General features: G+C 34.7%; 1 protein-coding gene across 1 annotated transcript; it reads left to right on the top strand.

Annotated features, from left to right (window-relative positions):
• Positions 1–581: 581 nt before the first annotated feature.
• LOC114532060 (tetraspanin-11-like) lies at positions 582–21,883 on the top strand. The gene is made up of 8 exons (XM_028553652.1): positions 582–929; positions 2,539–2,657; positions 3,719–3,913; positions 19,116–19,190; positions 19,542–19,643; positions 20,416–20,598; positions 20,849–20,932; positions 21,647–21,883. The coding sequence occupies exons 2-8, from the start codon at positions 2,601–2,603 to the stop codon at positions 21,728–21,730; spliced, it is 780 nt and encodes a 259-aa protein (XP_028409453.1). The 5' UTR covers positions 582–929; positions 2,539–2,600; the 3' UTR covers positions 21,731–21,883.
• Positions 21,884–24,739: the final 2,856 nt, after the last annotated feature.

Consider the following 24,739-nt stretch of genomic DNA (forward strand, 5'->3'; position numbering starts at 1 on the left):
CGTAAAAGTTCTATTTGTTGTAGGTTCAGACCTCCGAGGCAAAAATATTTACAACTAAAAAAACAATTTCGTCATTTTAGCGTTAAAACAGTTATCTTGTTTACAAAAATCGTCCATTTTCCATCATTGGATGAGTCTGGTGTTCGTGACTATAGTGAGTGCACATTCATACAACTCTTTTTCTCCTCAGAATAACTTGCTCAATAATATAGGAAGGCTAAAGTTTATAATGCTATCTAAAGTCAAAATTTGAAACTAAGCTGCCGTATAATTTTAAACTGCATGAATATTCTCAATTCATACTTATATAGAGACGTTCTTGTTGCAATGCAATAAAAAGTCTTTCTTTTAGCGTAGGATTAAGATCTTTTTTGATTGTTCAATGGCTATTATGTTAATTGTCAAATAATTGTCACGAGATGAGATCATATAAGTAAGCAAATCTTAGCAATTCCAACAATAAGTAGCTATATTTATTCCAAAACGTGTTTGATTGCCTATTTTATGCGCAAGTTTCAACTATACACGAAATCAATTTAGTAATTTCATTTCGACTACTGGGAGCTACAGCAAACGCAAAATGACGATGTTTACATGGGCGAAACTTTTATGACTTCATATGTGACACTGAATATATATTTTCCAAGTTCAAATGAGCTAGTTATTTAGACACGAGATTAACTCCAAACTTTTCCTATCAAATATATAAATTTCTCGTGTTAACGGGGGGGGAGGGGGTAAACACAAATTGATAGAACAAAGCCTTTATTTAGCTGGATTCGTCGACCATGTTTTAATTGGCTATTATTTGAACACAATTGCAATATGAAAATGAAGTCGTTAAATGCAGTGTGTGATGCCAATCCACTTACTGTAAACATTTACAAAGAATTTGATGACAAGAAAGAAGTAAATATTAACTCCTTCAGGTAAGATTAAAAAATTAGAAAAATATTAATAAGTTTAATGATTAATAATCATCTTTGATCTATTGTAGCTACTACTTAAAACTATGCCCTATCGAATACATCAGTGATATATCCTAAACTGATGATTTAACTGATTATTATATCGTAAATCGAGTCAAGATGATAGACTATAAGACGATAATATAATTCATAGCTATTTGACATGGTATAAAGTGTAATGTTTGTCATTTATTATAAAGATGTTAAATTATACTTTAAATTTTTTACCTTATATAAAGATAACAATTATGAGTGAATCTTCCATTTTAAGGATAACATTCTAAGGCCGATAATTAACATTATTTATCTTACAGTATTTCGCGATATTTATTTGCCTTGTCTATATATTTAAGTTGCTGTGGAAACACGCAATTTTTAGTTTTAGATTTAAAGCTATTGTAATTGACAACAGAATTTATCACGAAGAATTAAGAAACATTGCGTTACATTACAACTGTTTTGGAAGTTTTAAATCAAGCCTTGTATCAGTTTATGGTCAGCTATTGCATGTTTTCCGCCCACACTACAAGTTGCAGATGTAAGAATATGACATGAGTGTTTCTTTATGCATTCCTGACACACACTTAAAAATGTCATTTTATTTCTGTGATCAGTATAAGGACTGATTTTCACACCCTCACAAGAAAAAATACAAAATAAGAGCTGATTGCATGTTCATCATCCACACCAAAATTATAATGCATGGGTGTAACAAAAAAATGGTAACCTAATTTTAGCGGTATTTTGCGTAAATTATTTCAAAAACAAGTGCAAGTTTTTGATATCGTGTTTCGCTGTTCAATGACACATTTTTTTAACCATACGGGAAAAAATGGGCAAATATAAGCTCGATCAAAATTGTTCTAAGCATCGTTTAATGAAAGGCGGTCTCGACAAGTTCGTGATTAATTGTTTTTTTCTTGTTTAGCTTAAAGCAGACGTGTAAATATGCGATTTCTACCAAGATTTCTCACCCCGAACCCGTATCAGCTCTTTTTTCTCCATTTTGTACAAAAGATGTCATTCAGCAGCGAAAATACTGATCTATATATCTTATATTACAAAATTGCGCTTGCTAATCAAATAATTTACCCACAATAACGCGCTTAAATTAGCTATACCATTCTTTTGATACATCCTACGTTAGTTATGTACATGCAGATGTTGGTGCAACATGAATAAATGAGGTGAAACATTTCAGTTACTATGACACCACTTTGTTGTTATCTATATTACGAATCTTAAGAGGCCGAATGCGTTGAAATTGGTAGCCGCGTTTTAGCCGTGTCGTGCCGATAATTAGACGTTTAGTTATGTATTTTAGCACTTAATTTACCAACATGGAAATTTGAATTTGTATGTTCTTATTCAATATCCCAAATTTGTTAATTTAATTAGGGATATAACTTGTCAATGGTTTGCGCTTTGAAACTGTAGGACCAGTCAATGTTTTGGCTAGTAATGGCTTGAAATCGATGGACATGTTGAAGTTGAATAAAAAACTTATTTTTGTACAACAATAGCCATCGCTCTACAGTTCCATTTTATATCAAATGTTCTTCTTTCACAGGAAATAAGTTCTATTCTCTGCAAAAAGGCTGCCGTTCTGAAATCATCTGAAATAGTATACCAATGGGTGACAGCAACTGCGCTCGATCGTCTCTGTTTTTGATCAATGCTTTTTTCCTGGTGAGTGAATATAATGGTATAATTATATAGTTGTGTTTTATTAACTTTCTTTGCTAGTTTTGCATATTTTGCTACCGGCTTGGTATATAGGGAGTGAACTCCTTCTAGCTTTGTTATTGGAAATCTTCCTGATGATATAAGTACAAAATCAGCTAATAGGAAGAACTCAAGCCGAATCCTCGACAAATCTGACTATTATTTTATTCATTTGATATCATTTCGGCACTTAAAATTTCCAGTAATTTTATTATTGTTATGCAAAAAAGAGTTCGCTTTTCAATCATTTTAAATTGGAATCTTGACAGTTAAATGTGGTATATCCCGGTGGTGTACCTCACCTCACCTAACAGACATTTATTACCCTTATTACCCCGGTCGCGTATACAATCTTAGTGGCAGTCAGCGTTAATTGGTTTTAAGTAAATTATTTTACAGCTCTACAGTATGGGCCAACACGCGCGACTCAAACATCAAAAAACTACAAATAGTCCAATAAATCGCAGTAAGAATAATAAGCAGTTCACAGAAGTATGATCATATCTCTCCTCATCTGCATGCAAGGCCTAAGATGGCTCCCAGTCAAAGAACATTAATTTTTAGAGACTTATTGATAATTTTTATCCGTTCCAGTGTCCACGTCCGCTAAACACACCATATGAACGAGTTAGATACCTTTTCTCAAAACTAAATCTGGGCAAAGGACTTTAAAATTTCGAGCAATTAAGTTATGGAACGACTTAGATGATGAGCGTAAAGACATTAGCAATTTTATAACAATTTAAAAATTTTATTCTAATTTCTGTAAACATTATACAGTATATTTCGACCCGTTTTATATATTTTTGTAAATTGATCTGAAAAGCCCATTTGGGAGATCTATCTATTAATAATAAGAATAGTACCACTGTTCTCTAACCATAACGTACGATTTTAATACCATGATGACAAAGAGCTAACAGCAGTAAAAAGGAGTAAAAATGATATTCACGCGTTTATAGACAAAGCATTACGATCTGAATTAAACTGTTGACCGTTAATACTTTTTTCGTGTCTTTTTTAAGTTTGCAGGTTTGGCTCTTCTTTCTTTCGGACTGAGCTGGGTTCAATGGGAGAAAGACAATTATGTTGGCCTGGCTGATTCAAACATGGATTTAAATAGAGCAATAGTTGCCATCTCCATTGGAGGTCTTCTACAATCCTCTCTTGTTTTTTTTGAAGTAATAACATCTCAACGGAATGCTGTTTTGTTGTGGAGTGTAAGTTTAGATTCTTATATTGACAAAGTTACCTTTTTTCTGGTGTCATTCTTTTCTTGTGCCCAAATATCTTTTCCTATAAATTTTCAGTTTTTCTTGCTTCCAAATTTTTTTCGTTTCAATTCCATTCAGTTTTTTTCTCAAAATCCAGTAAAATGTCCCAAAATGTTTAAACAAATGGCGTAAAATGTCATCAAATTCCTGAAACGTGCCTAAATGGCCAAAATCGCCAAAAATAAATTAAATCACCCAATATGCCTAAAATATACTAAATCACCACAAAATACATAAAAGCAGTAGAAAGCGAAAAGTTCTTCAAAATATCCCAAATGTGGTAAAACGTCCCAAAATGCCTAAAATATCCCAAAGTGCCTGAAATTACCTAAATGCCATAAAATACCTAAAATGGGAAAAAATGTCTAAAACGCACCAAAATCCATAACATGCCCTAAAATCACCAGCAATGCCAAAAATGCCCGAAAATACTCAAAATGCCCAAATTGATGTAAAATGTCTAAAATGGCCAAAAACCGTTAAATCACCCAATATGCCTAAAATGCACTAAATCACCACAAAATACCTAAAACGCAGTAAAATGCAAAAAATGCTTCAAAATATCCCAAAAGCGGTAAAATGTCACAAAATGCCTAAAATGCCTAAAATTACCTAAAATGCAATTACATACCAAAAATTGAAAAAATGGCTAAAAGGTGCCAAAATCCATAACATGCCTAAAATCACTCAAAATGCCAAAAATGTCCCAAAATACTCAAAATGCCTTAAATGCAGTGAAATGCCCCAAAATGCTTAGAATGCCCCAAAATACCTAAAATGCGCAAAAATGGCTAAAACGCCCAAAATTCCATTACATGCCCTAATATCACCCGAAATGCAAAACTGTCGCAAAATACTCAAACTGTCCAAAATGCACCGAAACGTCCCAAAATAATTAAAATGCCCCAAAAAACCTAAAATACGCAAAAATTGCTAAAATGCCCTAAAATCCATAACATGCCCTAATATCACCCAAATTGCCCAAATTGCCCAATTTACTCAAAATTCCCAAAATGATGTAAAATGTCTAAAATGGCTTAAAATGCGTTAAGTCACCCAATATGCCTAAAACGCACTAAATCACCACAAAATACCTAAAACGCAGTAAAATGAAAAAGCCTAAAATGCCTAAAATTACCTAAAATGCCATTAAATACCAAAAATGAAAAAAATGGCTAAAAGGTGCCAAGATCCATAACATGCCCTAAAATCACTTGAAATGACAAAAATGTCCCAAAATACTCAAAATTACCAAAATGCAGGGTAATGTCCCAAAATGCTTAAAATGCCCCAAAATACCTAAAATGCGCAAAAATGGCTAAAATTTCCCAAAATCCATAACAAGCCCTAACAAAACCCGAAATGCCAACATTGGCCCAAAATACTCAAAATGCCCAAAATGCAGCAAAATGTCCCAAAATGATTAAAATGCCCCAAAATACCTAAAATGCGCAAAAATGGGTAAAACGCCCAAAATTCCATTACATGCCCTAATATCAGCCGAAATACAAAAATGTCCCAAAATACTCAAAATGCCCAAAATGCAGCGAAATGTCCCAAAATGCTTAAAATGCCATAAAATACCTAAAATGCGCAAAAATGGCTAAAACACCCCAAAATCCATAACATGCCCTATTATCACCCAAATTGCCAAAAATGCCCCAAGATACTCAATATGCCCAAAATGCAGCAAAATGTCTCAAAATGCTTAAAATGCCTCAAAATACCTAAAATGCGCAAAAATGGCTAAAACGCCCCAAAATCCATAACATGCCCTATTATCACCCGAATTGCCAAAAATGCCCCAAGATACTTAATATGCCCAAAATGCAGCGAAATGTCTCAAAATGCTTAAAATGCCCCAAAATGCTTAAAAATTACCTAAAATGCTTAAATACCTAAAATGCGCAAAAAATGACTAAAATGCACCAAAATCCATAACATGCCCTAAGATCAGCCGAAATGCCTCAAAATACTCAAAATGCCCCAAATGCAGCGAAATGCCTCAAAATTTTGAAAATGCCCCAAAATACCTAAAATGCACAAAAATGGCTAAAACATTCTAAAATCTATAACATACCCTAAAATCGTTAAAAATGCCCCAAAATACTCAAAATGCCCAAAAAGATGTAAAATGTCTAAAATAGCCTAAAATGCGTTAAATCGTCCAATATGCCTAAAACGCACTAAATCATCACAAAATACCTAAAACACGGTAAACTAAAAAAAAATCTTCAAATATCCTAAATGCGGTAAAATGTCACAAAATGCCTAAAATGAGCAAAAATGTCTAAAACGCACCAAAATCCATAACATGCCCTAAAATCACTCAAATTGCCAAAAAATGTCGCAAAATACTCAAACTGCCCAAAATGCAGCGAAATGTCCCAAAATGATTAAAATGCCCTAAAATACCTAAAATGCGCAAAAATGGCTAAAAGGCCCAAAAATCCATAACATGCCCTAATATCACCCGAATTCCCTAAAATGCCCAATTTACTCAAAATTCCCAAAATGATGTAAAATGTCTAAAATAGCCTAAAATGTGTTAAATCACCCAATATGCCTAAAACGCACAAAATCACCACAAAATACCTAAAACGCAGTAAAATGAAAAAAATGCTTCCAATATCCTAAATGCGGCAAAATGTCACAAAATGCCTAAAATTACCTAAAATGCCATTAAATACCAAAAAGGAAAAAAATGGCTGTAAGGTGCCAAAATCCATAACATGCCTTAAAATCACCCGAAATACCAAAAATGCCTCAAAATACCCGAAATGTTTAAAATGCAGCGAAATGTCCTAAAATACTCAAAATACCCAAAATGATGTAAAATGTCTAAAATAGCCTAAAATGCGTTAAGTCACCAAATATGCCTAAAACGCACTAAATCACCACAAAACCTAAAATGCAGTATAATGCAAAAAATGCTTCAAAATATCCGAAATGCGGTAAAATGTCACAAAATGCCTAAAATGCCTAAAATTACCTAAAATGCCATTGAATACCAAAAATGAAAAAAAATGGCTAAAAGGTGCTAAAATCCATAACATGCCCTAAAATCACTCAAAATGCCAAAAATGTCCCAAAATACTCAAAATGCCCTAAATTCAGCGAAATATTCCAAAATGCTTAAAATGCCATAAAATACCTAAAATGGGCAGAAATGTCTAAAACGCACCAAAATTCATAACATGCCCTAAAATCACTCAAAATGTCAAAAATGTCCCAAAATACTCAAACAGCCCAATATGCAGAAAAATGTCCCAAAATGCTTAGACTGCCCCAAAATACCTAAATAAGGCAAAAATGTCTAAAACGCACCAAAATCCATAACATGCCCTAAAGTTACTCAAATTGCCAAAAATGTCCCAAAATACTCAAAATGCCCAAAATGCAGCGAAATGTCCCAAAATGCTTAGAATGCCCCAAAATACCTAAAATATGCAAAAATGGCTAACACGCCCAAAATTCCATTACATGCCCTAATATCACCCGAAATGGAAAACTGTCCCAAAATACTCAAAATGCCCAAAATGCAGCGAAATGTCCCAAAATGATTAAAATGCCCTAAAATACCTAAAATGCGCAAAAATGGCTAAAACGCCCCAAAATCCATAACATGCCCTAATATCACCCGAATTCCCTAAAATGCCCAATTTACTCAAAATTCCCAAAATGATGTAAAATGTCTAAAATAGCCTAAAATGCGTTAAGTCACTAAATATGCCTAAAACGCACTAAATCACCACAAAACCTAAAATGCAGTATAATGCAAAAAATGCTTCAAAATATCCGAAATGCGGTAAAATGTCACAAAATGCCTAAAATTACCTAAAATGTCATTAAATACCAAAAATGAAAAAAATGGCTAAAAGGTGCCAAAATCCATAACATGCCTAAAATCACTCAAAATGCCAAAAATGTCCCAAAATACTCAAAATGCCTTAAATGCAGTGAAATGCCCCGAAATGCTTAGAATGCCCCAAAATACCTAAAATGCGCAAAAATGGCTAAAACGCCCAAAATTCCATTACATGCCCTAATATCACCCGAAATGCAAAACTGTCGCAAAATACTCAAACTGTCCAAAATGCACCGAAATGTTCCAAAATGATTAAAATGCCCCAAAATACCTAAAATGCGCAAAAATAGCTAAAACGCACTAAAATCCATAACATGCCCTAATATCACCCAAATTGCCCAAATTGCCCAATTTACTCAAAATTCCCAAAATGATGTAAAATGTCTAAAATGGCTTAAAATGCGTTAAGTCACCCAATATGCCTAAAACGCACTAAATCACCACAAAATAACTAAAACGCAGTAAAATGAAAAAGCCTAAAATGCCTAAAATTACCTAAAATGCCATTAAAAACCATAAATGAAAAAAATGGCTAAAAGGTGCCAAGATCCATAACATGCCCTAAAATCACTTGAAATGACAAAAATGTCCCAAAATACTCAAAATTACCAAAATAGAGGGTAATGTCCCAAAATGCTTAAAATGCCCAAAAATACCTAAAATGCGCAAAAATGGCTAAAATTTCCCAAAATCCATAACATGCCCTAATAAAACCCGAAATGCCAACATTGGCCCAAAATACTCAAAATGCCCAAAATGCAGCAAAATGTCCCAAAATGATTAAAATGCCCCAAAGTACCTAAAATGCGCAAAAATGGCTAAAACGCCCCAAAATCCATAACATGCCCTAATATCACCCGAATTCCCTAAAATGCCCAATTTACTCAAAATTCCCAATATGATGTAAATTTTGAGTATTTTGGGACATTTTTGGCATTTTGAGTGATTTTAGGCATGTTATGGATTTTGGCACCTTTTAGCTATTTTTTCATTTTTGGTATTTAATGACATTTTAGGTAATTTTAGTAATTTTGTGACATTTTACCGCATTTCGGATATTGGAAGCATTTTTTTCATTTTACTGCGTTTTAGGTATTTTGTGGTGATTTTGTGCATTTTAGGCATATTGGGTGATTTAACGCATTTTAGGCTATTTTAGACATTTTACATCTTTTTAGGCGATTTTAGGGTATGTTATAGATTTTGGCATGTTTTAGCTATTTTTGTGCATTTTAGGTATTTTGGGGCATTTTCAAAATTTTGAGGCATTTCGCTGCATTTGGGGCATTTTGAGTATTTTGAGGCATTTCGGCTGATCTTAGGGCATGTTATGGATTTTGGTGCATTTTAGTCATTTTTTGCGCATTTTAGGTATTTAAGCATTTTAGGTAATTTTTAAGCATTTTGGGGCATTTTAACCATTTTGAGACATTTCGCTGCATTTTGGGCGTATTAAGTATCTTGGGGCATTTTTGGCAATTCGGGTGATAATAGGGCATGTTATGGATTTTGGGGCGTTTTAGCCATTTTTGCGCATTTTAGGTATTTTGAGGCATTTTAAGCATTTTGAGACATTTTGCTGCATTTTGGGCATATTGAGTATCTTAGGGCATTTTTAGCAATTTGGGTGATAATAGGGCATGTTATGGATTTTGGGGCGTTTTAGACATTTTTGCCCATTTTAGGCATTTTAGGCATTTTGTGACATTTTACCGCATTTAGGATATTTGAAGATTTTTTTTCAGTTTATCGCGTTTTAGGTATTTTGTGATGATTTAGTGCGTTTTAAGCATATTGGGCGATTTAACGCATTTTAGGCTATTTTAGACACTTTACATCTTTTTGGGCATTTTGAGTATTTTGGGGCATTTTTGGCATTTCGGGCGATTTTAGGGAATGTTATAGATTTTGGCATGTTTTAGCCATTTTTGTGCATTTTAGGTATTTTGGGGCATTTTCAGAATTTTGAGACATTTCGCTGCATTTGGGGCATTTTGAATATTTTGGGGCATTTCGGCTGATCTTAGGGCATGTTATGGATTTTGGTGAATTTTAGTTTATTTTTTGCGCATTTTAGGTATTTTGGGGCATTCTAAGCATTTTGGGACATTTCGCTGCATTTTGGGCATTTTGAGTATTTTAGGACATTTTTGGCAATTTGAGTAACTTTAGGGCATGTTATGGATTTTGGTGCGTTTTAGACATTTTTGCCTTATTTAGGTATTTTGGGGCAGTCTAAGCATTTTGGGACATTTTTCTGCATATTGGGCAGTTTGAGTATTTTGGGACATTTTTGACATTTTGAGTGATTTTAGGGCATGTTATGAATTTTGGTGCGTTTTAGACATTTCTGCCCATTTTAGGTATTTTATGGCATTTTAAGCATTTTGGAATATTTCGCTGAATTTAGGGCATTTTGAGTATTTTGGGACATTTTTGGCATTTTGAGTGATTTTAGGGCATGTTATGGATTTGGCACCTTTTAGCCATTTTTTTTCATTTTTGGTATCAATGGCATTTTAGGTAATTTTAGGCATTTTAGGCATTTTGTGACATTTTACCGCATTTCGGATATTTTGAAGCAATTTTTTGCATTATACTGTATTTTAGGTTTTGTGGTGATTTAGTGCGTTTTAGGCATATTTGGTGACTTAACGCATTTTAGGCTATTTTAGACATTTTACATCATTTTGGGTATTTTGAGTATTTTAGGACATTTCGCTGCATTTTAAACATTTCGGGTATTTTGAGGCATTTTTGGTATTTCGGGTGATTTTAAGGCATGTTATGGATTTTGGCACCTTACAGCCATTTTTTTCATTTTTGGTATTTAATGGCATTTTAGGTAATTTTAGGCATTTTGTGACATTTTGCCGCATTTAGGATATTAGAAGCATTTTTTTCATTTTACTGCGTTTTAGGTATTTTGTATTGATTTTGTGCGTTTTAGGCATATTGGGTGATTTAACACATTTTAGGCTATTTTAGACATTTTACATCATTTTGGGAATTTTGAGTAAATTGGGCATTTTAGGGAATTCATGTGATATTAGGGCATGTTATGGATTTTTGGGCCTTTTAGCCATTTTTGCGCATTTTAGGTATTTTAGGGCATTTTAATCATTTTGGGACATTTCGCTGCATTTTGCGCAGTTTGAGTATTTTGCGACATTTTTTGGCAATTTGAGTGATTTTAGGGCATGTTATGGATTATGGTGCGTTTTAGACATTTTTGCTCATTTTAGGCATTTTGTGACATTTTACCGCATTTAGGATATTTGAAGATTTTTTTTAGTTTACCGCGTTTTAGGTATTTTGTGATTTAGTGCGTTTTAGGCATATTGGACGATTTAACGCATTTTAGGCTATTTTAGACATTTTACATCTTTTTGGGCATTTTGAGTATTTTGGGGCATTTTTAACGATTTTAGGGAATGTTATAGATTTTAGCATGTTTTAGCCATTTTTGTGCATTTTAGGTATTTTGGGGCATTTTCAGAATTTTGAGACATTTTGCTGCATTTGGGGCATTTTGAATATTTGGGGCATTTCGGCTGATCTTAGGGCATGTTATGGATTTTGGTGAATTTTAGTTTATTTTTTGCGCATTTTAGGTATTTTGGGGCATTCTAAGCATTTTGGGACATTTCGCTGCATTTTGGGCATTTTGAGTATTTTAGGACATTTTTGGCAATTTGAGTAACTTTAGGGCATGTTATGGATTTTGGTGCGTTTTAGACATTTTTGCCTTATTTAGGTATTTTGGGGCAGTCTAAGCATTTTGGGACATTTTTCTGCATATTGGGCAGTTTAAGTATTTTGGGACATTTTTGACATTTTGAGTGATTTTAGGGCATGTTATGAATTTTGGTGCGTTTTAGACATTTCTGCCCATTTTAGGTATTTTATGGCATTTTAAGCATTTTGGAATATTTCGCTGAATTTAGGGCATTTTGAGTATTTTGGGACATTTTTGGCATTTTGAGTGATTTTAGGGCATGTTATGGATTTTGGCACCTTTTAGCCATTTTTTTCATTTTTGGTATTCAATGGCATTTTAGGTAATTTTAGGCATTTTAGGCATTTTGTGACATTTTACCGCATTTCGGATATTTTGAAGCATTTTTTGCATTATACTGCATTTTAGGTTTTGTGGTGATTTAGTGCGTTTTAGGCATATTTGGTGACTTAACGCATTTTAGGCTATTTTAGACATTTTACATCATTTTGGGTATTTTGAGTATTTTAGGACATTTCGCTGCATTTTAAACATTTCGGGTATTTTGAGGCATTTTTGGTATTTCGGGTGATTTTAAGGCATGTTATGGATTTTGGACCCTACAGCCATTTTTTTCATTTTCGGTATTTAATGGCATTTTAGGTAATTTTAGGCATTTTGTGACATTTTGCCGCATTTAGGATATTGGAAGCATTTTTTTCATTTTACTGCGTTTTAGGTATTTTGTATTGATTTTGTGCGTTTTAGGCATATTGGGTGATTTAACACATTTTAGGCTATTTTAGACATTTTACATCATTTTGGGAATTTTGAGTAAATTGGGCATTTTAGGGAATTCATGTGATATTAGGGCATGTTATGGATTTTTGGGCCTTTTAGCCATTTTTGCGCATTTTAGGTATTTTAGGGCATTTTAATCATTTTGGGACATTTCGCTGCATTTTGCGCAGTTTGAGTATTTTGCGACATTTTTTGGCAATTTGAGTGATTTTAGGGCATGTTATGGATTATGGTGCGTTTTAGACATTTTTGCTCATTTTAGGCATTTTGTGACATTTTACCGCATTTAGGATATTTGAAGATTTTTTTTTAGTTTACCGCGTTTTAGGTATTTTGTGATGATTTAGTGCGTTTTAGGCATATTGGACGATTTAACGCATTTTAGGCTATTTTAGACATTTTACATCTTTTTGGGCATTTTGAGTATTTTGGGGCATTTTTAACGATTTTAGGGAATGTTATAGATTTTAGCATGTTTTAGCCATTTTTGTGCATTTTAGGTATTTTGGGGCATTTTCAGAATTTTGAGACATTTTGCTGCATTTGGGGCATTTTGAATATTTTGGGGCATTTCGGCTGATCTTAGGGCATGTTATGGATTTTGGTGAATTTTAGTTTATTTTTTGCGCATTTTAGGTATTTTGGGGCATTCTAAGCATTTTGGGACATTTCGCTGCATTTTGGGCATTTTGAGTATTTTAGGACATTTTTGGCAATTTGAGTAACTTTAGGGCATGTTATGGATTTTGGTGCGTTTTAGACATTTTTGCCTTATTTAGGTATTTTGGGGCAGTCTAAGCATTTTGGGACATTTTTCTGCATATTGGGCAGTTTAAGTATTTTGGGACATTTTTGACATTTTGAGTGATTATAGGGCATGTTATGAATTTTGGTGCGTTTTAGACATTTCTGCCCATTTTAGGTATTTTATGGCATTTTAAGCATTTTGGAATATTTCGCTGAATTTAGCGCATTTTGAGTATTTTGGGACATTTTTGGCATTTTGAGTGATTTTAGGGCATGTTATGGATTTTGGCACCTTTTAGCCATTTTTTTTCATTTTTGGTATTCAATGGCATTTTAGGTAATTTTAGGCATTTTAGGCATTTTGTGACATTTTACCGCATTTCGGATATTTTGAAGCATTTTTTGCATTATACTGCATTTTAGGTTTTGTGGTGATTTAGTGCGTTTTAGGCATATTTGGTGACTTAACGCATTTTAGGCTATTTTAGACATTTTACATCATTTTGGGTATTTTGAGTATTTTAGGACATTTCGCTGCATTTTAAACATTTCGGGTATTTTGAGGCATTTTTGGTATTTCGGGTGATTTTAAGGCATGTTATGGATTTTGGACCCTACAGCCATTTTTTTCATTTTCGGTATTTAATGGCATTTTAGGTAATTTTAGGCATTTTGTGACATTTTGCCGCATTTAGGATATTGGAAGCATTTTTTTCATTTTACTGCGTTTTACGTATTTTGTATTGATTTTGTGCGTTTTAGGCATATTGGGTGATTTAACACATTTTAGGCTATTTTAGACATTTTACATCATTTTGGGAATTTTGAGTAAATTGGGCATTTTAGGGAATTCATGTGATATTAGGGCATGTTATGGATTTTTGGGCCTTTTAGCCATTTTTGCGCATTTTAGGTATTTTAGGGCATTTTAATCATTTTGGGACATTTCGCTGCATTTTGGGCAGTTTGAGTATTTTGCGACATTTTTTGGCAATTTGAGTGATTTTAGGGCATGTTATGGATTTTGGTGCGTTTTAGACATTTTTGCTCATTTTAGGCATTTTGTGACATTTTACCGCATTTAGGATATTTGAAGATTTTTTTTTAGTTTACCGCGTTTTAGGTATTTTGTGATGATTTAGTGCGTTTTAGGCATATTGGACGATTTGACGCATTTTAGGCTATTTTAGACATTTTACATCTTTTTGGGCATTTTGAGTATTTTGGGGCATTTTTAACGATTTTAGGGAATGTTATAGATTTTAGCATGTTTTAGCCATTTTTGTGCATTTTAGGTATTTGGGGCATTTTCAGAATTTTGAGACATTTCGCTGCATTTGGGGCATTTTGAATATTTTGGGGCATTTCGGCTGATCTTAGGGCATGTTATGGATTTTGGTGAATTTTAGTTTATTTTTTGCGCATTTTAGGTATTTTGGGGCATTCTAAGCATTTTGGGACATTTCGCTGCATTTTGGGCATTTTGAGTATTTTAGGACATTTTTGGCAATTTGAGTAACTTTAGGGCATGTTATGGATTTTGGTGCGTTTTAGACATTTTTGCCTTATTTAGGTATTTTGGGGCAGTCTAAGCATTTTGGGACATTTTTCTGCATATTGGGCAGTTTAAGTATTTTGGGACATTTTTGACATTTTGAGTGATTTTAGGGCATGTTATGAATTTTGGTGCGTTTTAGACATTTCTGCCCATTTTAGGTATTTTATGGCATTTTAAGCATTTTGGAATATTTCGCTGAATTTAGGGCATTTTGAGTTTTGGGACATTTTTGGCATTTTGAGTGATTTTAGGGCATGTTATGGATTTTGGCACCTTTTAGCCATTTTTTTTCATTTTTGGTATTCAATGGCATTTTAGGTAATTTTAGGCATTTTAGGCATTTTGTGACATTTTACCGCATTTCGGATATTTTGAAGCATTTTTTGCATTATACTGCATTTTAGGTTTTGTGGTGATTTAGTGCGTTTTAGGCATATTTGGTGACTTAACGCATTTTAGGCTATTTTAGACATTTTACATCATTTTGGGTATTTTGAGTATTTTAGGACATTTCGCTGCATTTTAAACATTTCGGGTATTTTGAGGCATTTTTGGTATTTCGGGTGATTTTAAGGCATGTTATGGATTTTGGCACCTTACAGCCATTTTTTTCATTTTTGGTATTTAATGGCATTTTAGGTAATTTTAGGCATTTTGTGACATTTTGCCGCATTTAGGATATTGGAAGCATTTTTTCATTTTACTGCGTTTTAGGTATTTTGTATTGATTTTGTGCGTTTTAGGCATATTGGGTGATTTAACACATTTTAGGCTATTTTAGACATTTTACATCATTTTGGGAATTTTGAGTAAATTGGGCATTTTAGGGAATTCATGTGATATTAGGGCATGTTATGGATTTTTGGGCCTTTTAGCCATTTTTGCGCATTTTAGGTATTTTAGGGCATTTTAATCATTTTGGGACATTTCGCTGCATTTTGGACAGTTTGAGTATTTTGCGACATTTTTTGGCAATTTGAGTGATTTTAGGGCATGTTATGGATTTTGGTGCGTTTTAGACATTTTTGCTCATTTTAGGCATTTTGTGACATTTTACCGCATTTAGGATATTTGAAGATTTTTTTTAGTTTACCGCGTTTTAGGTATTTTGTGATGATTTAGTGCGTTTTAGGCATATTGGACGATTTAACGCATTTTAGGCTATTTTAGACATTTTACATCTTTTTGGGCATTTTGAGTATTTTGGGGCATTTTTAACGATTTTAGGGAATGTTATAGATTTTGGAATGTTTTAGCCATTTTTGTGCATTTTAGGTATTTTGGGGCATTTTCAGAATTTTGAGACATTTCGCTGCATTTGGGGCATTTTGAATATTTTGGGGCATTTCGGCTGATCTTAGGGCATGTTATGGATTTTGGTGAATTTTAGTTTATTTTTTGCGCATTTTAGGTATTTTGGGGCATTCTAAGCATTTTGGGACATTTCGCTGCATTTTGGGGTTTTTATTTTTGGCAATTTGAGTAACTTTAGGGCATGTTATGGATTTTGGTGCGTTTTAGACATTTTTGCCTTATTTAGGTATTTTGGGGCAGTTTTTTTTCTGCATTATTTTTTGGACATTTTTGACATTGAGTGATTTTAGGGCATGTTATGAATTTTGGTGCGTTTTAGACATTTCTGCCCATTTTAGGTATTTTATGGCATTTTAAGCATTTTGGAATATTTTGCTGAATTTAGGGCATTTTGAGTATTTTGGGACATTTTTGGCATTTTGAGTGATTTTAGGGCATGTTATGGATTTTGGCACCTTTTAGCCATTTTTTTCATTTTTGGTATTCAATGGCATTTTAGGTAATTTTAGGCATTTTAGGCATTTTGTGACATTTTACCGCATTTCGGATATTTTGAAGCATTTTTTGCATTATACTGCATTTTAGGTTTTGTGGTGATTTAGTGCGTTTTAGGCATATTTGGTGACTTAACGCATTTTAGGCTATTTTAGACATTTTACATCATTTTGGGTATTTTGAGTATTTTAGGACATTTCGCTGCATTTTAAACATTTCGGGTATTTTGAGGCATTTTTGGTATTTCGGGTGATTTTAAGGCATGTTATGGATTTTGGCACCTTACAGCCATTTTTTTCATTTTTGGTATTTAATGGCATTTTAGGTAATTTTAGGCATTTTGTGACATTTTGCCGCATTTAGGATATTGGAAGCATTTTTTTCATTTTACTGCGTTTTAGGTATTTTGTATTGATTTTGTGCGTTTTAGGCATATTGGGTGATTTAACACATTTTAGGCTATTTTAGACATTTTACATCATTTTGGGAATTTTGAGTAAATTGGGCATTTTAGGGAATTCATGTGATATTAGGGCATGTTATGGATTTTTGGGCCTTTTAGCCATTTTTGCGCATTTTAGGTATTTTAGGGCATTTTAATCATTTTGGGACATTTCGCTGCATTTTGGGCAGTTTGAGTATTTTGCGACATTTTTTGGCAATTTGAGTGATTTTAGGGCATGTTATGGATTTTGGTGCGTTTTAGACATTTTTGCTCATTTTAGGCATTTTGTGACATTTTGCCGCATTTAGGATATTGGAAGCATTTTTTTTTAGTTTACCGCGTTTTAGGTATTTTGTGATGATTTAGTGCGTTTTAGGCATATTGGACGATTTAACGCATTTTAGGCTATTTTAGACATTTTACATCTTTTTGGGCATTTTGAGTATTTTGGGGCATTTTTAACGATTTTAGGGTATGTTATAGATTTTGGCATGTTTTAGCCATTTTTGTGCATTTTAGGTATTTTGGGGCATTTTCAAAATTTTGAGGCATTTCGCTGCATTTGGGCATTTTGAGTATTTTGAGGCATTTCGGCTGATCTTAGGGCATGTTATGGATTTTGGTGCATTTTAGTCATTTTTTGCGCATTTTAGGTATTTAAGCATTTTAGGTAATTTTTAAGCATTTTGGGGCATTTTAAGCATTTTGAGACATTTCGCTGCATTTTGGGCATATTAAGTATCTTGGGGCATTTTTGGCAATTTGGGTGATAATAGGGCATGTTATGGATTTTGGGGCGTTTTAGCCATTTTTGTGCATTTTAGGTATTTTGAGGCATTTTAAGCATTTTGAGACATTTTGCTGCATTTTGGGCATATTAAGTATCTTGGGGCATTTTTGGCAATTTGGGTGATAATAGGGCATGTTATGGATTTTGGGGCGTTTTAGCCATTTTTGCGCATTTTAGGTATTTTATGGCATTTTAAGCATTTTGGGACATTTCGCTGCATTTTGGGCATTTTGAGTATTTTGGGACATTTTTGTATTTCGGCTGATATTAGGGCATGTAATGGAATTTTGGGCGTTTTACCCATTTTTGCGCATTTTAGGTATTTTGGGGCATTTTAATCATTTTGGGACATTTTGCTGCATTTTGGGCATTTTGAGTATTTTGGGCCAATGTTGGCATTTCGGGTTTTATTAGGGCATGTTATGGATTTTGGGGCATTTAGCCATTTTTGCGCATTTTAGGTATTTTATGGCATTTTAAGCATTTTGGGACATTTCGCTGCATTTTGGGCATTTTGAGTATTTTGGGCCATTTTTGGCATTTCGGGTGATATTAGGGCATGTAATGGAATTTTGGGCTTTTTAGCCATTTTGGGGCATTTTAGGTATTTTGGGGCATTTTTAGAATTTTGGGACATTTCGCTTGCGCATTTTGAGTATTTTGGGGCATTTTTGGCAATTCGGGTGATATTAGGGCATGTTATGGATTTTGGCACGTTTTGGCCATTTTTTTTTTCATTTTTGGTATCTAATAGCATTTTAGGTAAATTTAGGTTTATTTAGGCATTTTATGTATTTTTTGACATTTTATTGCATTTGGGATTTTTTGAAGCATTTTTTTGCATTATACTGCGTTTTAGATCTTTTGTGGTGATTTAGTGCGTTTTAGGCATATTGGGTGATTTAACCTATTTTAGGCTATTTTAGACATTTTACATCATTTTGGGAATTTTGGGACATTTCGCAGCATTTTGGTTATTTTGAGTATTTTGGGGCATTTTTGGCATCTCGGGTGATTTTAGGCCATGTTATGGATTTTGGCACGTTTTAGCCATTTTTTTCATTTTTGGTATTTAATGGCATTTTAGGTAATTTTAGGCATTTTAGGCATTTTGTGACATTTTAAAGCATTAGGGATATTTTGAAGCGTTTTTTTCATTTTATTGCGTTTTATATATATATTTTGTGGTGATTTAGTGCATTTTAGGCATCTTGGGTGATTTAACGGATTTAGGCTATTTTAGACATTTTACATCATCTTGGGCATTTTTAGTATTTTGAGGCATTTTGGCATTTCTAGTGATCTGGGCATTTTCCATCCGCATCCGCAATCCGTATCCGTATTTTACCCTTACCCATTTGCGGTCAGTGTTCTTCAGAATTATACAAATATATTCTTTCGATCCACTCTAGATCTTTTGTTTTCTGGTGCTGATTTTCATGATTCAAATTGTTGCTTTTGCAATGGGAATGTCGCAGAGGACAAAGGTAGTTAGCATCCAACAAATATTTAATAAACCCTTTCAATCATTTCACAACGTCACAACATTGAGCCATAAAAGGAAGATATATATTTATTTGTTTTCTCTAGTAAGCTATTTTTAAAGATCGACAAATCATCATTCTTCAACACCAACATTTTAATGTGTATTTTCCTTTTTACGTATATTCTAGTGAAAAATCAGCTTTGACTTATGGTTTTAATTATTTTTTTATTGTTTACGAACACGTTATTACACATACATACCTTTGCGGATTTGGCTGTATATTCTTGTTAGTAAATCAGCGTTACAGGTTATGGTATTTTTGAACTCGTGCTATTCGCTTTCTTAATGGCAGATTGAAGATGAAATGCATGAGCGTATGAATAAAACTCTCCGGGAATACAAGACGAAGGGTAATGGCAAAATTACTAAAGCGTGGGACTGGGCGCAACAAAAGGTAACGTTTACTGTACATAGGCATCAAAAAATATATGCCTCAAGGAAACAAGGACGTTCCATGGAATGTTGGCATTTTAAGAACTTTCATAATTGCAAAAAGACAATAGTCTAAATGGCAAGAAACCCGTGCATATTTAAGCATTCAGTTATTATTACCTTTATGCCGACTTTCTTATTTATTGATTTTGAAAAGGGTTGGCTTAAAATGCGGATACGGATGTGGAGCGGATATATATGGTTAAAATGCGGCGAAGAGATAAACTACCGTTTAGAAGATCAATGAAACATTTTTATTTCAGACATAAAAAGAATATAAATAGGAATTACTTTCAGCAGTCACTCTCACATTTCATTCTCATAAGGCAGTTCGACCATACGAAGCCTATATACACATTTGATTATAGTACACACTTTTCGCATTTGACCCCATATCCGTTCCGCATTTTAACCCCATATCCACTCCGCATTTTACCCCTATATCCGTTCAATCGATCCGTCCCGCAACCGTAACCACATTTTAGCCAACCCAAAAAATGTAGAATTCCACAAAATCTGCATGATGATCCAACTGTCAGAACTGACTGGGCGATATTGCTATGAAACTAGAGCATTACATTCAGCACACTTCACATGGTGTTTATTTTACGTTGAAATCTCTTCGTGTACTTGTAATGTCTCAACAAATTAGAGTATTTGACCACATGTGCAATTCTTTTATATATAGCACAATTTAAAATACGAAGGAATCACTTATACATACATTTCTTTAGTTTAAATGTTGTGGAGTGTATAATTACACAGACTGGAGATTCTCCGTGACGGGATTCAATAAGGAAGACAGCCTCGTTCCTGACAGTTGCTGTAAAGTAGAATACAAAGGTTGTGGAAAGTTTAATCAAACAGGCTATTTCAACGTGACAAGTCATGTGAACAAGACTGAAATTTATGATGGTGTACGTACAATATTGCTGTAATGTACATGAGGATACGTGGGTATATGAGGAAGCAGAACAGTACTGGGAAAATGTGGCAAGCGCATACAGGCCTTTTTTATTTTTAATTAAACTTTTCTATTCAGTTGTTAAACCCTGATAAAGAAAGAGTGAATTTTGTTTTCAGCGCATTTCATTTTAGCGATAACTTACTCAGACAGCGTAGATTCATTCTTTAAGCTGCTGGTTGATCTAATTTATTTCTTTTTAGGGTTGTATACATGATGTAAAAAAAACTATCGGGGATCATTTGCTGACCACAGGATTAGCAACGCTTGCATTTCTAATCTTGGGGGTAATTCTCAGTTATTATAGTTCTTGTTTTTTTTGCATATTGACATCAATAAGTGAATTAGCTTGAGGCAGTAGGCACACCACGTGAGTATTTAGGACTGCAAAATCTATCGGTAATCTTTGATAACCCTTCATTAGTGCAATCAGCTAATTCACTTAATTATAGTTATGGTGCAAATTTTCCATAAGATCAGCTTTTTTGAGAACTTAAGTTAAAGTCACTTGATTAAGGTCACTTGACTAAGGTCACTTGATATTATCGTTCCTTTTTGTTATAAATTAGCAAGCTTTATGTTATCGTGCAAAACCCAAATACCTCGAAGACATTTTTAGACATCAAGGACAGTTTTGATCGTAACTTCGCTATAACTACGCTATAATTTCGCTAAGAAGATTGCGGAATGCGTATTCGGAAGAAAAATTGAGCTTTTTTAAGATATTCAAAAAGTTTCACTTTAATAGCGATACAGAAAAGCACAATTGTGAACCAGCAATTAGATTTTCGGGTGTAAAGTCTTAAACACCAATTTCTGCGCCTGCGGTGTAAGTATAAGACACCTGGATTTGAAACTGAGTCAAACTACACTTTTTTATGTAAATAATATCATATTTCAACGAATAAAATTACATTTTGCAAACTTTTAAAAATTTTGAAAAATCGGTAAAGCGGAGTTTAGGATTGCTGCTAAACAATTCCGATGGAAATTTCTTTCAGCTTGTCGTGGTTCTTTTTACACCGAAACTATTATTGAACAAACGAAGCGTCGAGACTTCTGGTGGATATTCTGGATTTGTATAGCCTGGCTTACAACCGCGTTATGTGAACAAGTGAAGAATTTACTCCAAACATTACAGTTGCATGGCATGCATGCCACTATGCGTATTCACAATAATAATAATGTAATAATGTAAAACCCTAGGTAGCCTAAAGGTATTTGTGTTTTAATCTAAAGCGTCCATCCAGTTTAATATCGGTGTCTGTGACGTAAACACCAATACAAATATAGCAATTGGTGTTTACGTCACAGACCGCGATATTAAACTGGATGGACGCTTTAGATTAAAACACAAATACCTTTGGGCTTCCTAGGGTAAAACACTTCTATTATAACGCACGTTTCATCAGTCATATATTAAAATGTTGTATAATTTCATGATTTGCAAACAGGGTGAAACCAGCGGGATGCAATTATTGGGTAGGATGAATATTTATAGCTATATTCTGTTCTGCCCGATGGTAATATGGATAACACGGAGTCGGAGCTCCGGAGCCGGAGTTTCAGAGCCGGAGGCCCGGAGTCAAAATTACGAAGTCTGACGTAATAATATTGGAAAACACGGAGTCAAAAATTATGGAAAACACGTAGTCTGCCAAAAACATGGAAAACACGGAGTATAAATGTTTGGAAAACACGGAGTCAACGTAAATTATACATATATTCATTAATGAAGGATCGCTCATAAGTCTATACTAATTTTTTTTACCACAGTAATAGTATAAAAGAAAGAATATACAATAACAAAAGATTATAGCTGTAATGCCTCTTGCTCAAAGTCATAGAATTATGGTTGTAGCTAACTACATTACGTGTCCTTATATCATCTTAGATCACACCAAAACTGCCACATCCAATTTCCTCTTTGTCTACAATATCCTTCCATTTAAATTAAGGAATATTATTTATGTTTAAGGATAAGTTTTTCGGTCGTTTATTTACCATTTGCGGAATAGCAAATACGTTACGCGAATTTGACGCCATGTTGTTTAAAACACGCTATCAAATTTGCATAATTCACGTTGAGCCATTGACCACTGAGCTTGGCAGACTTCCAAACATTTATACTCCGTGTTTCCCATATTTTTAACAGACTCTGTGTTTTCCATAATATGTGACTCCGTGTTTTCCAATATTATTAAGTCAGACTGCGTAATTGACATATTCCATAGAGAGGGTAATCGAAAAAGCTGAACAGCTAAGTGTAGGAAGAGAATACTACATCCCCCACAAAACAGTTATTCGACCTGATGCAGAATCTACAAAAATTCGAGTTGTTTATGACGCTTCTGCAAAAGCACGTAACGGCATCCATTCCATTGCTGAATGAGTGTCTAAACACGGCCCCCCGTTGCAAAATAAATTGTGGGACGTGTTAGAGAGGGGACGCTTTCATCCAGTGGCTCTAACGGGCGACTTGCAAAAGGCTTTTTTGCAAGTACAATATTCGTGAAAACGACCGAGACGCGCTTCGTTTCCACTGGCGTAAAGACCCGCAAGCAGAACTAGAGACTTTGCGATTTACCAGCGATTTAAAACTTCGTGAGGAGTTGTACGTGGACGATCTGATAACAGGGTCAACAACCTTATCAAAGACGGCGGAAGTTAAAGAGAAAACAACAAGTATCCTCGAGGATGCTGCTTTAAATTTCACAAATGGCACTCGAATGAGCGAGCATTGGAAACGACCCAGGTTCAAGATGGTGATCCTACCTACGCGAAACAGCAATTAGGGACCCCAAAAGGGGAAGACAGTAGCATACTTGTACTGGCGTGGAATAAGGGACGAGATACATTGGCGGTTACAATGCCCACTGATTATACAGTGTTGACTAAAGCCTGGTTTTCACCACTCGCAGATAGACGCCGATACTTGGCGATTCTGACTTGGTGGCAGTCGGCGAGTATCGCAGAAAGGCGGTTTTCATCATCGCAATCTGTCGGTTCTTCAGCGCTGCAAATCCAAATTGAGGCCATTTTTGACAAGAAGGCGGAAAAATTGGATCACTGGGTTCGAAATTAGGATGATTAGCATTTTACGATTGTCGCCGAAGTCCGTAGATGCGGTTTTCATGGTTTTATCAATCGCAGCCTATCTGCGACAAACGCCGATCGTCGTAACAAAACAAATTTTTTTGTTTTGCTACGATCGTCGGGGACGATCGCAGAGTGTCGCAGATGCATTACGATGAGCGGTTTTCACCAATTGCGATGCTCGGCATCTGTCGTAATTTTGATATCGGCGAGCATCGCCGACTATCTGCGAGTGATAAAAACCAGGCTTAAACGAGGCATCCTGGCAAAGTTGGCGAAGATATATGACCCGTTGAGTTTCGTATCTCCTCTAACACTCTCAGGTAAACTTATCTACCGTGCAGCATGCGACACCAAGCTCGCCTGGGATGCACCACTTTCAGATATCCTCGCAAGGTTGTGAAATAAGTGGAACAGTGCACTTCCAGTACAAGTAGAAATTCTACGATCCCTGGTAGTTTATCAGGAGCCAATTAAAGCCATTCAACTGCACTCATTCGGAGATGCGAGCAATAACGGGGTAGCTGCGTGTGTTTATCTGGTAGTTGAACAAGAATCGGGAACTAACCAGGGCCTGGTCGCCGCGAGATCAAGGTTACCAAAACGTGGAATAACGATACCGAGGTTAGAGCTGGTAGCGGCGCACATGGCTGTCAATTTGGCATCAAATGTGAAGGCGGCGTTGATCCGTTTTTTAGTGATGAGCATTTAATGTTGGTTAGACAGTTCGGTAGTTTTACATTGGATTACAGGAAGCGGGGAGTACAAGCAATTCGTGGAAAACAGAATTAACAAGATCAACGAACACCAAGGAGTTGTGTGGCGACACGTTCGTTCAGCCTCAAACCCTGCCGACCTTGCAAGTAGAGGAGGGCAAGTAGACTGACTGTTGACTGGCTGCCTAACACAGAACTTTGGCCAGAAAACATAGTGACCGAGCATTCACGGTCTCGTTCTCCGAGCAGTGCAGACGTGCCCTTTTGAGCTCTGTGATTTTC

Source organism: Dendronephthya gigantea, unplaced genomic scaffold, assembly GCF_004324835.1.
Source record: "Dendronephthya gigantea isolate DGI-Jeju-01 unplaced genomic scaffold, DenGig_1.0 000077F, whole genome shotgun sequence".
Lineage (NCBI taxonomy): Eukaryota > Metazoa > Cnidaria > Anthozoa > Malacalcyonacea > Nephtheidae > Dendronephthya > Dendronephthya gigantea.